Below are 16,064 nucleotides of genomic sequence, written 5' to 3'. Positions count from 1 at the left end.
CACAACTCCAGTCAACGGCCTCCCAGTCTTAAACCAGGAGAGCGGGAACCCCAACCACCTCCATACCCTTCCCCCACGCCCTAGGGATTTGAACCCCAGAGACTCACCCGCCTACAACTCTCGGTTCTCAACCAGTCAGAGGCCGCGCAGGCGCTGGGGGTCACCATGGTTACTCTTTGTGGGAGGTGAATGGCGGAGGCAGTGGTGAGGACCGTCACTCAGCGGCCGGCTCCGCCTCTTGGATCCTCCCTGCCCGGTCGCTCCGCCCCTTTCCTTCCTCCCGGGCCCCGCCTTGCTTTCCTTCCCTGGGCGCTGTGAGTCGGAGTTGGAGCGGATTTTGCAGCTCACGCTGTGAGTAAACTGGGGCCCCCGAGTTGGAGCCCGGAGCCGGAACGGCGGCCGAGGCGGCTACAGGTGAGCTCGGCCTCTGTGGGGGCAGGACGCTCCGCTCCGGGTTGGGTGTGTATACGGGGTCGGGGGTTGTGGAGCACCGGGTTGATGGGGGCTGCCGCTACTGGAGGGGGCGGAGGCTGGTCCGGGAAATCAAAATGGCTCCCGCCGTTTGGCTCCCCCTCCCTCCGCGGCCTCCTCCTGTTCCTCCCCTCCCCCCTCTCTTTTCTGCCCTTTCCCTTCCTGGGCCTCTTTTGGCCCTGAACCCGGGGCGGGAAGCCCGGCCTCGCCAGCCTGGCCTTTGTGTGGCGGGGGCCTGTGCAGCCGGCGTTGTCCGCACAAAGACGCCCGACCCGGGCGGGTCCTGCGGCTCACACTTGGCCCCAACCTTTCCCGCTCCCTCGCGGTCCTCGCCCCTCCGGGCCCCAGGGTCAGGCACGGCCGGGGGCAGAGGCAACTGTCGAGGACTAGCTGTTTCCTGGCTAATCCCCCTATTTCTTTTTCTTTTTTCTTTTCCTACTTGCTCGTAGATTTCTCTCATCTCGTCACCCTTTCCCATGCCTCTTTATGCCCCTCCCCCATATATATGTATGTATAGCCCACCTAGCCGAGCCCGAGAAGGCCCCTCCTCGTAGCAGATTCCCACGGCAGCGCCAGTTTCAAATGGATTCCCGAGGCCGCCTGCGCGGCAGAACAAACTTCCCGCTGTGGAGGAGGAAACGTACTTTGAGTAATGGAAAATCACTTCTACCAACCATTGTAACTCCATCCAGAGCTGCTGGTGACATCTTAAATCTCTAGTGCAAAGGTCGAGTTGGTTTATTAGTGCTGCCAGGTTTCTACCCAAAATGGAATAAATTATTCGTGAAAATACGTGATTGAGGGGAGGAGGGTGCCCTAGTTTATAATGGGAGTGGTGGTAATGGTGGTGCTGGGGGGGTGGGGTGCTGGGGGGGGGAGGGGTGCTGGTGGTGGTGGGGAGGGTGGTGATAATGGTGATGATGAGGGTGGTGGTAATGGTGATGGGGGGTTGGGCGCCCAAGATGCTTTCCTTTCATTTGTTGTCCCTTTCCTGGTTCCTCAACCTCTTTTAGGTTAGACTTCTCATCAAAAATTATAATAGTTGATGTTTATTTAAGAAAGGCTTTTAAAAGTTATGTTGGATATTGCTAATCTCATATTCTAGGTACCCCAGGCAGAATCCTGGTATATTTCATCACTCTGTCAATTCTCAATGGATATTTTTTATTGACTCGGGTGTTTTTAATCTATATTGGGCAGTGAAAGGTATTGTACCATTTCTTGTGAAGTCAAGATTAATTTTTTTAAAACTCTTTGTACCTCATAGTAGCTATCTGTGAGGAAAGGGGGGTGCTATCACTTGGATACCAAAGCACTTTACCTATTGACCAGATGGGCTAGATTATTCCCCAAATAGTTCTTCATATCAAATCTGGACCAAGAATGGGAAGAATGCTTCAAAGATGAGGGTTTATTCAAAAGTAACACTCAAAACTTGCTGAAATTGATCAGCTTATTTGATGTGAAGCTAGGGATTTATATGGACCGTATCTTACAAGTAGCTTGCATTTTAAACATGGTGACATGAAAGATCTGTTAGTATCCCTCTCATCCTATAGTCCTTCCATTCATCAAAAAATCCCACTATATAAGTTTCTTTCCTTGCAGAGGGAGGAGAAATGGGTAGTAGATGTTAACCAGTGGGAAACTTGAAATTCATCTTAGCATTTAGCAGAACTTCACCGAGTGGACAAAGAGTTGCCTGTTTAATTTAGCCACTCCAAAGAAACAAATAGTAACATCTTTATGGAGAATGGTGATCAACTATGGAACTTTTAGTAAGGGGCATGCCTCTTTGTGGCTTTCTTTTGCATATTGGCATGGTGAGTGTTCAGTTTGAGTGTTTTTAAATTTTGTTAAAAAAAAAAAAAAAGAATCACTTGAAATTTATGGAAGAGTTCTCCTTCCCCATCCTACAGTAGGAAGCTACTACATTCTTAGTATTGTATCATATGTTTGGAAGCACAAAGATTTCCACCATGAGTAGCTGAAAAAGCTGGTGCTTGTACCTACTACTTCCCTTTCAGTCTTGTTTAAGCTGACCAGTCAAATGGAGACTGACAACAGGGGAGGGAAGTAGGATGTGGGAAGAGGACAGTTCTCAGAAACATTTACTGGTAAGTAAACTTTATCTTTATTGGTCTCCACTTGCCTTGTCCTACTGTAGCAACATGTAGAAATGGTCATTGGTGAGAGTAGGAAATTTGCCAGAAAATGGCACAAAGGTAAATTTTTCCAGGGCTTTTGTGTCCAAATTAAAAGACTTAAAGGAGAAATCAATCTATTGCTGGTGTTACAGAGAAGTACTAGACCAAGTAGAAGTCACAACCAGTAGACTTTTTCTTTTTCCTATTGGAAAAGAGAAAGTAGCAGGAATAACATACTATACTTTAAAAAAGAGAAATGTTTTTAAAACCATTAGGATGAGGATACTCCTGGATAAAAAAAAAAACTCCCAACATCAATACAAGTTAGCAGTGTTCTCTGCAGTTTATAACCTCGTTTCTTAGGGCACACAGGAGAAGTGATTTGCTCAGGATTATATGGCCAGAATGTATTAACCAAAGGCAAGACCCTCTGCCCACTATACCACATTGCCTCTTAATTGTTTAAAAAAAAATCATCTGTGCTTTTTGTTTTATAATTTGTTTTGCTGGCAGTTAACTGTCAATATTACTTGTAAGATTTAGCACTGAAATTAATGTCTATCAAGATATTTACATGGTGTTCCAATCTCTTGGGGAAAACTAGAAGCACCCCTTGTCACTTTTTTATTCAGCTGTTTTTTGTTTTGTTTTGTTGTGGTGTTTTTTTTTTACAGTAGAGTGATGAATTTTATCTTCCAAATAATACTGGATTTACCTCAACTTTCAGTAAAAATATGCTTTATTAAAGGGGGCTCTATCTCAGTCCATATCCTAATAAGTGGGTTTAAAGGATTTTCATTTTCTTTCTTGGTAAGTAACTAGAATTTTTAGGAATGGATTTTTAAGACTTCCATTATGATTTACCTGCAATTAACCATCATTAGTATAGATTATCCAGTGTTAGTAGCTTTTGACTTGGGGGAGTATTTTAAGTTATGTTTTAGCTAATGATGAAGTACGGCTTCATTTCATGAGATCAGTTGATAGTGAGAAGACAACATGGATCAGCATTTCACACGTTGATAACTTCTCTTTTTTATGGCTAGTGATTTCTTCTTAGGTTCTACTTCTGGGTTATTTTTTAGAATAAAATATCACTTAATAAATAGTGGTAATGTGAGATAATATTGTAAAGTGCTCAGCACAGTGCCTGGCACATAGTAAGCACTATATAAATGTTAGCTATATTGTAACAAATGAGACATAGCTTTCTGTACAGTCTAATACTAGTATAAGTGATTAGGTGTACAAATATGAGGTAGAATTTGATATAGAGTACTATTGATCCAAAGCAAAGATGATCATTTTCTCTTCACTTCCCTACTTAATCATATTATTTGAGTATGTCTAATTCTTATGCTGCTTTCTCCTTTCTCCCTCTCTACCACTTTATGACCCTACCGAAGCCTATCCTAGAGATTTTTGCTCCAAAGATACAAATCTTCAATTACCTCCCCCTGCCCCAACATAATTCTTATTTTTCTTAAGTTGCCAGTTTCCTCAGGTAAATGTTAGGAAGAAAAAAGTCTGAACTGATTCACACCAAAGTATGAATGAAAAAAAAATCTTCAACCATCCCAGTGCCAGATTTGTTAAAATGTATTTAAAATTATTAAATTTATTAACACATTGTTCTAATTGATATCATTCCAGACAATGTCAAAATGAAAAGAAAAATTGAGGGTGTTATATGTAAGGATAATTTTATAGTTCTGACTTAAAATCTAAATTAGTTATTGGTCACCATGGGATATCCCAAATAAAATACCCAAGTCAGCTAGAAATTTATGGTGATTTTAATTAATGTAGTGAGAAGGAATTAAGGAGAAAAGAGAGAGGAAAAGAGTTAATTTAAATTGCTCCAGCTCAGGCTGAACCAGGCAGGAGTTCAAGGCCTTGGCCAAGGGGCCTCCCCTGAGAGCCAAGAGAAAAGGGAGTCAGTCTTATCACTCACCAGGTCACCTTCTCAAGGAAGCTGTCTGAGGGAGCTCCTCCAGGCTCGAGTTCCAGGATCGAACTGGCGCCCAGCCTGCTCACAGGAAGTCACCAGCCAGATCCACCTCTCCGGGGAAAGAGCCCGAAGATAGGAAGTGACGGACGGTTTTACATCACTTTCCTGCATCTCATCTGTACCAATGGTAGCTTAAGCTTCACTTAGGATAGCCCAGGGTCCTGTCAGATGTTTTCTGCACATGTCTATCAAAGGCCATCCTCCTGAATACTTAATCCTTAAGTATGTGTATAGACATTCCTGATTTTGTCAGACTAAGTATCTTCATTGTTACAATCAGAAGATTGCTAAATCTAATCTTCACATATATAAGGAATGAATTATCAGACTTTAAATGATGTATACTTTGAAGTTGGGTAGGTACTATCCAATAAGCCAGTCTTACCCAGGAATCTTCCTACAGTTCAGTTTCTCTAGAATGGACATACATTTTGTATAGCCTTGAATGCTTACATAGAAATTGACTGCATACTGTATAGTACTTAGGCTACTTTGGGTTCAGAATACTATATTAGTATTTGGAATCATCTGCTAGCCGTGTGTGTGTGTGTGTGTGTGTGTGTGTGTGTGTGTGTGTGTGTGTGTGTGTGTGTGTGTGTGTGTGTGTGTGTGTGTGTGAAATTTTAAAGAGACAGTTCCATAGTTTTAGTGTACAAATACTGTTACAACATTTTAAATGAAGCAGAATTGAGTACAGAGAAGAAAAATTTTGTTTTGTATTTTAAATAAAGCAGATTGCCTTTTTCTGATTTAACATTAAAAGAATTTGGTTTGTGGAGGATTACATATGTACAAATAAAACCAAGACAAAGGTAGATTGGGTTGCTAGAAAGATTCCATTTAATTTCAACTTTCTAATTTAGCTATTATGATATAAAATACTAGTAAACTCATTTGGCTTTTTTGGATTATCTGGGTAACTACAGATCAGCTTACTATTTTCTTTAGAAAGCTAGATATAAAAAGACCTTTGGGTTTTAACAGTTGGCTTTCAAAAATTCACAAGCACTCAGGTGTGCTAAGGGATGATTTAAAAGAATACTTTTAAATATAATAACTAATACTTTTTTAGGACTTTTGCTCATTCTAAAGCAGTCATCAAAATTGCTGTCTTCAGAACTATTCCCTAGTGAGACCAGAACCAGATTAACATGTAATTGGAAAATGTTTAACAAAATTAAACTACAATACAATGTATGAGTGCTGGCAATAGGGATTGTTTCTATTTTAAGTCTGATAGCAGTGTTCTGAAACACTAGTCAACTACTAGTTTTTAAATTGGTCTGTCATTCTAAGCCTTGGTGTATTGCAAAATGTTATCTCTGAGTTTATTTTTAAGCACTTTAAAAGTTTAATGGTAAATCTATCTCATTAAAATTTTGGTATTTTTGGTTAATTAAAAAGGAAGAAGCCAGTCCTTTTAAGTATGCCAAGCAAATTTAGGTGGGAAGGGGGGAAATGTGTTTCTAAATCAAGGGGTATGTATTGGATTTGGAGACTTGGGTTTGACTGACAATCACTGTTTACCTGTATCAAAGTTACTTAACTCTATAATCTTTCAATATCCTTTCAAGATCTAAATCTGATTCTATAAAATAGAACCTTAATTTAGGAAAAAATAAATGATTGCTGCTTAGTTTTTTACCTCTTAAAAATATTCAAAAGATACATAGCTTGCCTTCATAGACAATTGAGTTACATCTTGCCTCTGACATATACTGACCACTTAACACAGGGCTATTTAATTTTCAGGACCCTAACGACTTTCTAGGACTACAGGCAGTAGATCAGAGGTTCTGATCTGCAGTCTTCATTGGTAGTTTTTAATAGGAAGCTCCTTCCTGACACTGTTAACATCACAGATCTGGTCAAAGAGGAAAAAAGGTAAAAGGTTGAAAAGGCAATTAACCAGAATATTCAGAACTTGTCACCACTATGAAGAAGCCAATTGGTACTCTAGGTATTACTCTTAACATAATGTTTAATATGTTTATCGGACACATGCATGCATGCATACACAAAAAGTATGTTTTGTCCCCTTCAAAAATGATTTTAGGAGTTTATGTATTTGAATACTTCTAGAATGGTGTCTTTGCATTAAATATTTTGGAATTGGTTTCAGGGCCCGTGGCACATTCTTTTTAATCTCATTGGTGACAAATCCTTACTCCATTGGTGACAAATCCTTACTCTTAGAAGATAGGTTTAATTTTTGGAACTAGCCAAATGTCATTTACCTAGTATTGGGGAATAAGATGAGTGATTAAGCTGATTTTTGATGTTGGTCAGCAACTTTCATAGTATCATCAAGAAATGCCTAGAGTAAGGAGATTTGGTTCTTACTAGCAATGTGATCATGGGGAATCTCTGAACTTGTTTTTTAAAATTGTAAAATGATAATGCTTCTTACACTCATAGGCTTTGTGTAAAAAGTACTTTTTTAAAGCATTGTGTAAAATGAGTTGTCTATTAGCAAAAAGATTTTTAAATGTATAAATATGTATATGTTTAATATTGTTATACATTATACTTAATATAATATAAATAGTATATAGAAATTATAACTAATATTTATATAATGCTTACTATATGCTAGGTACTGTGCCAAACTCTTTACAAGTTATTTGAACACAGGTCTTCCGGATTCCAGGCCCAGCTTTCTATCCACCTAGCTTTTACTCCTTATTTATATAAGGAGACTAAATTTTCTTGTTTGGTTTTTAAACTAGCTCTGTTAGTGATTTCAAAAGCAGATTTAATATTTAAACTCATTGAGGGGGCAACTGTATGGCTCAGTGGCTTGAGAGTCAGGCCTAGAAACAGGAGATCTGGCCTCAGATACTTCCTAGCTATTGTGACCCTGGACAAGTCACTTAATCCCCTATTACCTAGCCTCTTCTACCTTGAACCAGTACACAGTATTAATTGTATCATTTTTAAAAATAATATATTTAAACTCAGAGATTGCCCATCTCATATGTATGATAGTTGACATAAAATGGTTTAAGATTTCCAAGTTGCTTTACACATTTTATCTTGTTTGAGGCTCACAGCAACCTGTCAATTGTTGTTAATACAGTTATTACTATTTTATATTGAAGGTATTCTCCTAATTTTTTTATGAGAAAATTGAGGTTTATCGAGATTGTGACTTACCAGTGATTGCATACAGATAATTTCAGAGTTGGAGTTTGAATTGAGGTCTTCCTGACATTGTGCTTGATGCCCTTGTAATGTGCTGTAGCCCGCTTAGGTGATAGAATTTTCCTATAGGAAGTATTCTCTTATAAATGAATAAAACAGGAAGTGACTATGTTATGCTAAGTGCTGAATTGTAGCTACTGAATGAGATAAAAAGTTGAAATAAATAATTCTTTTTAAGAGCTCAAAATCTAGTTATTTCAGGGCATTTAGGTGGTTTAGTGGAAAGAGCCAAGCCTTGTAGACAGATCAGATTTGGCCTCAGACACTTCCTAGCTGGGTAACCCAGGGCAAATCACTTAATCTCAATTGCCTACCCCTTCTGCCTTGGAACTGATAGTATAGATTCTAAGACAGAAGGTGAAAGGGTTTGGGGTTTTTTTTTGTTTGTTTGTTTTTTAGGGGGAGATGTTAAATATAAAAATCTAGTTATTTCATACAGGTAAGCTCATTTTTCTCATAAGTTAACACTGGCTATGGGCAATAACTGCATTTTGTTATTTTAGAAAAACTTAGTATATATACTACTACAGTTACAGTTCAATAAAGGTAATTGTCCCTGCAGATCTGGTTGGACTTCATTCAGTAAAGCATTTTTAATACATTCTTTTTGTTGACCCAACTCACTTTGAAAAAGATAATTTTTCCAAAAAGGGGAAATAAGTAATTGCCTTTACTAGATGTCTATTTTTTAAATTCAAAATTGTCTGTGTACCTTGATTTTAAAGTAATGAGATTATATAGGTTGGTAATTTTTTTTACCTAAAAACATGTGAATACAGTAGGTCTTCTGTATAGTAAGAAATTTGTCTAGCTATACACGGTAAATTTTCTAAACACTTTGAAGCTAAAATTTTATGGCAACTGAAGAGGTTTGTCATCAGACTCAGTTCTTACCCTCCTGATTGGGTGACCCTAATTTGTAATCAAAATAATGCAAAGTTGGGTAGGTACTCAAGTGGAGAAAGAAGCAAAAAATCTTAGCCTGGGTCATGATTCAAGACTTGTTATTCTAGTAAATTTATAGGCTCTTTAGAGTTTAATTTGTTTAATTTCATTATAACTGGAAGAATTTGATTAAATCAAATTTGTTATAATTTGAATCACTCATTGGGAAGACTAATCATTTTTATCAACAAAAGGTACCCTTAATAGATTGCAGTCAAAGTTTTGATAACTTTCATAATCTGTAAATCTCATTGTTTTATAGAATTTAGCCAATGTACAATTTAAAATATGTTGGTGGATCTTTAATGACATTTTGATTACTCCATTGGGGCAGCTAGCAACCTTGCCCTGTATTCTAATTTATAATTCTAATTCATTGTCTCCCATAAATCCTACAGAGAGAGATTCTATACAAAATGCTATTGGTTTTTTTATCTTTTTCACATTTGTTATGTATGGTGTCTTAGCTTTTATCCCTCATTCTTACTTTATGATGAGCCATTCCCCCTTTTTTGATCATATGGTTCTGGATGAAAAATGGCTTTATTTAAAGAAGAATAATCTAATACTTTAAATCAGTTTGAAAGTACATTAAAAAAGTTAAGTGAAAGAGTTTTGAAGAGACTGGTGGAAAAGGAGGACTGGAGCCTAATAATACTTATATTCATACATTAAAATTTTACTTATAGTATAAAGGCACTTGAGATGCAAAAACAATGCAATGAAAGGTAATTTGAAATGGGAAATCGTGTGTATTTTTACCGCAGTATGTTAGGTAGTTAAAAGAATACCAGGAAACTTTCTGTTTAAAAGGGGGAAACATCGATTAGCTTTCCTATATTACAAATATGTATGACATTTTTATTTAAAACATTTTCTAACTAGCATTTTTTAATTCAACATGAGACTTAATGCAGCATGTGGGTGGCATTCTTTTTATTCATATGGTTAGCACTCTTTTTTTTTTAATTCCTAAATGATAACTCAATTTAGAATTCAGTGGAAGAAAATACATATATTTCTATCCATACAGGAGAAAAGTTCTTCCATAGCTGGATTGGTAAGTGAGTTATTAAAGCAACATATCCATCAAGTTGATGAAAAATTTCCTTGTACATTTTCTTGAGTAATGAGATAATTCTTGTGTAACTTATTTTTGTGGGGGGGGGGGGAATAATTCATAAAGATCTTAAACATTTTGCAAATATTTTATTTTCCCAATTCCATAATAAGTTTTAATATAAATTTAAATGCTTTTAAGTATTTTAAAATCATTATAATCCATCCGATAATAATCCTTTCCTTGGAAAAGTCTGTAGAAAACAAATACTTGATTAATTATATTTATGTGTATAATTATTCATATTGTTGCTTAAATGTTTTGGTGAGTTTTATGACATCCCTGAGATTATTAATTGAGGTTTTATTTTATGAGATGTTAATGAACACAGGTTTGGAGAATATTGATTTTTAAAGTCATGTCAGTGGCCTTTTTGTTTTGATGACCTGGTTTCAAATATCAAATATGCAAATTGGAGACTGTATAGAGATAGACTTTGCGGAGGAAATATTTTCTAGCATAATCTTGCCAAACTACTTAAGAGGAAAAAAAAAGGTATATTTGTATAACATGCTTACTATCTAAAAGATTGGTGTACACATTTAACTTGTTTAATAGGGTGTTTCTTCATAGATTCATTGCATAGTAGCAAGCAAAACTAACAAGGTAAGGAGAGGAGATCACAATTTGGAGAGCTTATTTTTGTAGTTCTATTTAGAGCAGGTAGAAGAGGTGAAAGCACTTGTGAAATTTTTCCTGGAGCTTAGTTTTAATGTTTTTATCTGTTTTTCTGTCCTTCCTGTAGTACTTACTCTTATTCCTTCAAACATTTATTGAATGCTTACTATGTGCAAAGTGCTGTGGAGAATTCATAGCTGAATCAGGCAAATTCTGAGCCTCACGCGAAGAACTGGCCATAACTTTTTCAAAATGCAAATGACAGACACGTTTTAAAATGCCTAGTTAATTTTGTTCTCTTCCTACCAAGGTAGGTGTTGCATTGCCCCTTAAAGGATGTTTATTTAATTATAGCCGTCATAGAGAAAAGAAAGGGGCTCTTAATACCAAGAATCAGATTTAATTGGCAATTTAAGTAGCCTGTTACTCCTGTTGGGCATATTGTAATGATACTTCTAGGTAGAGTTGATGATAGCAGTGAAATGGATACGGTTCCTTAAGGACATCCTTTAAAACAATTGCCCAATTTTCAAATTTGTTAAGTAGTCTCATTTTACAGAGGAAAATTGTGAAATGGAAAAAAAAAAACATTAGAATTGAAGTCTGAGGACTTGTGAGTTCAAGATCTGACCTCAGGGAGAACACTTAATATTTCTGTGCCTCTGTAAAATGAATGGTTTGAATTAAAGTTATCTCTGAAGCCTTTAATCCTATTCTCTTTGAAGCAGCATTTTGATAAAATTAGAAGGGAGAAAGGGGATGACAAAAAATGGGGGAGGCATTTAATGTGGGAAGATAATCTATACTAACAATGATAATTTATATGAAAAAAATGGTTTTAACATAAGATTGAGGACCTGAATGTGTGTAGAGAGAAAAGGGTAAAATAACTTGAAGTTCTCAGACTTGATGTCAAATATTATTGGAAGGTAATCAGGATTCTAAATTCTTAACACTTTGCAATTTAATTATTTGCAAGGATAACGGAGAGTAGAGTTTGAGAATTAATGATGAATCACAACATGCTCATTTTTTGAAACTTTCAGTCTTTGATGGTCTGCAGATGGCAGAATATTTTGTAGCTTCCTAGCAGTATATGGTAAATTAACTAGAAGACAATTCCAAATAATAGATATTACCTCAGAACTCAGAATATCTGTGGGTATCTAGTAGTAGAAGCTACAGGCTCCATGTATGAACATGTTGTCAGAATTCTTATTACGGATAGTTTGTATTTTTTTATTCATCATCACAAACTTTGATATTTGAGCCAAAAAAAAACCTGGTTTGTTAAAAGAATTTATTATTGACTATGCTTGATATTTTGATAAGCATTTGTCATACAATTCTGGTGATATACATTTCAACATTGTGTAGCCATTCTAGTAGCACTATATGAAAATAAAATGGTATTTCCTTAAATTTTGTAGTATGTATGAGAGTGACAGCTTGGTATAGTGAATATAGAGTTAGGAATATCTGGGTTCAGATTCTGCCTCTTGACAAAATCAGCTTTATGACCAATTAAGAAAGTCACCTTGACCTTGAGCAGCTCTCTAAAACCTAAGATATTTGGGTGGATTGTGATCTATGGTGGAAAAATTTATTTATACTAATTTTAAAAAGTTTTTTAGTGGTTCAGTCTTATAGGCATGTAGATAGCATTTTTTAAAATTCCTTGTTAACTAGAGAAATTGACATAACAAGGATGCAAAGGTTAATGGAAGGCGGAAACCAGCCACTTCGATAAGTACTTTGCACAATAGTCCTTTTGTTGGAGATGGCTATGTAGGTTAAAACAAATAAGTTTTTTTGTTGTGTAAGTGTATTTAAAATCATAGCATTTTCTTAATACTTATGTGTATTCATTATCCAGATTTCATACCCATTTCTAGGCAACAGCTATAGAACTTAACTAATTATACAAATATAATAAGATGTCCAAAAGTGACAATTTGTTCCAGTAATAATTTCAGAACACATAGCATTCTTCAAAGTAAATCTAAAAGCATTATGCTGCTATAATTCTATAAAATCAACTGTGATTTATTTATCCTGTTATATAAATCTAGGCATTAAGGAGAAAAAGGAAGTTTCAAAAATAATTTGGAAAATGCCTAAATACTAAGCTGAATGGTAAATCCTTAATTTGGTTATCTGCATTTTTAATCTAATCCACTAAATCCTTTCCAAATGTTTTTTGGAAATTTATGGTCCTATTTTTCAGCTCTACCTAATCTCAAATTTTATTTTCAATTATAGACATAAACCATTCTTTTGACTTAGTTTTCTTTTTCTGTGTAATATTTTTAAGACATCCAAATTTTTTCCTGAAATGAACTTAATTGATCTGTGTTAATTTCAGTGTTGATCCTACTGTTTTAATAACCCTGTAGAGCTATTATATTAAGCTAGCTCTAGCTTACCTAACTGTGTCCTAAGAGAAATGCTTGAGTGTTAATTGTGACTAATCTCCCATCCTAGAGAATTAATTAATAAGCTTTGGCTAAATGCTAAACATTCATTTTCTGATAGTTTTGTTTTTCTCTGAAAACAACATAATTTAAATTATACTAAAATAATTTTATTTGGTTTCAACAGGACACAATGTTTGCAAGAGGAATAAAGAGAAAATGTTTTGATGGTGAAGAAGATATTGAAAGTACCCTGGCTGGTTTTAAGGCTATTCCCTCATATAATCTTCAGCGGCAATCACTTTTAGACATGTCTCTGATAAAACTACAATTGTGCCACATGCTTGTTGAACCTAATCTATGTCGCTCAGTTCTCATAGCAAATACTGTAAGGCAGATTCAAGAAGAAATGACCCAGGATGGAACTTGGCAAGTGATAAATGCTCAGAATACAGGACAAGCTTCTCTTGACCGACTAGTATCATCAGATATCCTTTGTCGTTCAACAAAAGAACAGAGTGACGGGAAACTCATTCCAAGTTATAGTAGTTTCTCAAAAGACTTTGAAGATATCCAGTCCCAAGATATTATTTCTGACCTGTCCACAGTTACATCAGTACAAGCTTCAAGAAACCCTCAAGGTAATGTTTGGGAAATGGAGAACCCTCCCGAAAATAGGGGAAACTTTCAGAAGTCACTAGATCAAATATTTGAAACATTGGAGAACAAAAATCCTAATTCTGTAGAAGACTTATTTTCAGATGTTGACAATTCTTATTATGATCTTGATACAGTATTAACAGGAATGATGAGCAACACAAAAATGGGACATTGTGATGTGCTTGAGAGCTTTTCATCTCAAACAACCACAAATTCTAACTCAAATTGTAAATCTGATATAAATGAGCTTGACCATATTGTGGAAATCCTTGTTGAATCTTGAAATGGTTAAATTCAAAGCATGATACTTTGAAGAAATCAAGAACTTTTGAAAAAACAAGCCTTCAAATAGTTTACTATCAAATGTATATGTAATCTACATAAAAGATAAAAAGCACTTCATTTTGTGAAATAGTGTTATCTTTAAAGCTAACGTGCTAATTTTGCCTTTGACAATTTTAATTTGTCCACTGAAATTTTACTATCTACTAGTTGCAGGGTCTGAAACTTCCAAGATTAGGCATAGTCTACTTTTTCTTTCCTGTTTCAAGGCAAAAAAGGGAGATTGGTACAAATAGGTTCTTGACTTTTTATTTAGCTTTTTTTCCTTTTTTTTAAGGGTCTATATTTAAACTTTTAATTGTCCTGATTCCTTTTATCTTCCCTCTTTTTCAGCTACAGTCACCAGCCTTCAACTTGATTAGTCTAGATAGTTGTTGTTTTTTTATCAGTTTTTTGTATGTTTTGGGCAAGGTTTTGCCTTTTGAAAATTTTTTATACTTTTATCAGTGCTTAGATTTTCCAGCTATTTTCCTAAACATGTATTTTTACTATAAATGTCCTTTCTGCTGCTACTTCATTAACTTTTTCATAGCATAAACACTTGGAATTGGTATGTTTCTGTTAAATTTTTTATTAAAGTTTTGTTTTTCAGAATGAACTATATTGTAGTTCAGTAAACTGTAAATATGCAACATGCTTTAAAATGTAAGAACTGTTTTCATAATCATGTAGTGCTTAAAGTTGAGAAACATCTCTTTTTATACTTGAGTATCATTAGAGGGGGGAAAATGCTGATCCATAGATACAGTTCTATTAAAAGCCATGCCTCATGTTAATTCTGAATATAAATTATGATGTGTAGGGTTTTATTTATGTATATTTATATGTAAATGTCATTAGTGAATTGTTTGTCATTGAAGTCTAGGGTCAGGTTTCTTTATGTGGAAAACTCTTGCACTAATTTACTAAGTAAAGTGTTATTGGGGGCCTTAGAATCTCTATCATTGTGTTCTTATGTAGATCTAAATTAGTATGTTCTATTCCCATCTTAAAGTTTTCTGTATAGCTGTTCTTCCTCTGAAAGGTGTTGCTTAGGTCTTTTACCTACATTAAATAAAGAATACATTCGTTGTAGAGTGTATTTGAGAAAAGTTCAATTTTACTTTTACTTTTTACTTTTTAGCTGTTCCTGGAATTTTCTTTTTTTTTTAAATCAGACTATCGTCTGCTTGAAATAAAGAGATTTGTATACATTTGGCTATATGGCACCTCTTCAGATTTTGAAAAAGATAAAACCAGTATCTTTGTCGCAGTAGCAAAAATGGAAAATTTGGGAATGGAATCCAGACATCATGACAAGTGCAATGAGGAATGAAAAAGTGGGAAAGTGGGGGAAGAAAAACATTTTCCTATCTTCAAGGAAAAATTTTTTCATATTTCTTGTCTTTCTTTCTCTCCCCATATAGATTGGTGTAAATGTTACTTCTAATACTTTCTCAGATTTCTTGTCATTTTAGTAATAACTATTTCAGTATGAATACTCAAAGAATTGTAAACTTGGTTTTTTTGTTGTTGTTGTTGTTGTTTTGGTGTTTTTTTTTTTAAGAAAAATGTAATTAAACATAGTTGACAAAATTAGAAATGAAAATGTGGATTGATATTTAAATCATAAATTGGTATAATTGTGTTGACTGGAGTCTTATTTCATGTCTTTAAATATTGATTTTGTCATAAAATGTTTTAACTAAAAATTTAGGATAAATGAAAATCTTAAAGTTCCATTTTCCAGTAGAAATACCAGTGGGATAAATGAATAAAGGAGGGCATGTCAAGACTGGAATTCAAGTTTCAACTCTTGACACCTACTAGTTGTGTGTGGAAGTTGGGAAAGCTTGGTTTCCTGAGTTCAAATCTGGCCTCAGACACTTAATAGGTGTGTGACCCATGGCAAGTCCCTTAACCCTGTTTACCTCCATTTTCTTCATCTGTAAAAATGAACTGGAAAAAGGAATGGCAAAGCACTCTCAGTACCTTTGCCAAGAAAATTCTAAATGGGGTCAAGTTAGGCCTGACTGAAAAAAAAAAAGCAGTGTTCCTAACTATTCTTTCTTGCTAAACATCTTCAGATCTAAATTTAAGAGATGATAGAGTATAATATGTACTCTGATAAAAAATGGAAGTTTATCTCTAAA

General features: G+C 35.3%; 1 protein-coding gene across 10 annotated transcripts; it reads left to right on the top strand.

Moving 5' to 3' along the window:
- The first annotated feature begins 268 nt into the window (after positions 1–268).
- On the top strand, positions 269–15,563 carry CDCA4 (cell division cycle associated 4). 10 transcript variants are annotated; one of them, XM_007473307.3, is made up of 5 exons: positions 270–414; positions 921–1,198; positions 10,644–10,826; positions 12,589–12,652; positions 13,118–15,563. In XM_007473307.3, the coding sequence occupies exons 4-5, from the start codon at positions 12,650–12,652 to the stop codon at positions 13,871–13,873; spliced, it is 759 nt and encodes a 252-aa protein (XP_007473369.1). In that variant the 5' UTR covers positions 270–414; positions 921–1,198; positions 10,644–10,826; positions 12,589–12,649; the 3' UTR covers positions 13,874–15,563. The 10 variants fall into 10 exon arrangements, with proteins under 10 accessions (XP_007473372.1, XP_007473369.1, XP_056667048.1 ...); XM_056811070.1 differs by lacking the exons at positions 10,644–10,826; positions 12,589–12,652 and adding exons at positions 1,577–1,677; positions 2,499–2,588; XM_056811072.1 differs by having other exon boundaries at positions 921–2,588.
- The last annotated feature ends 501 nt before the right edge of the window (positions 15,564–16,064 follow it).

Source organism: Monodelphis domestica, chromosome 1, assembly GCF_027887165.1.
Source record: "Monodelphis domestica isolate mMonDom1 chromosome 1, mMonDom1.pri, whole genome shotgun sequence".
Taxonomy (NCBI): Eukaryota; Metazoa; Chordata; class Mammalia; order Didelphimorphia; family Didelphidae; genus Monodelphis; species Monodelphis domestica.
Note: the sequence above shows the minus strand (reverse complement) of the source record. Positions and strands in the feature narration are given on the sequence as shown.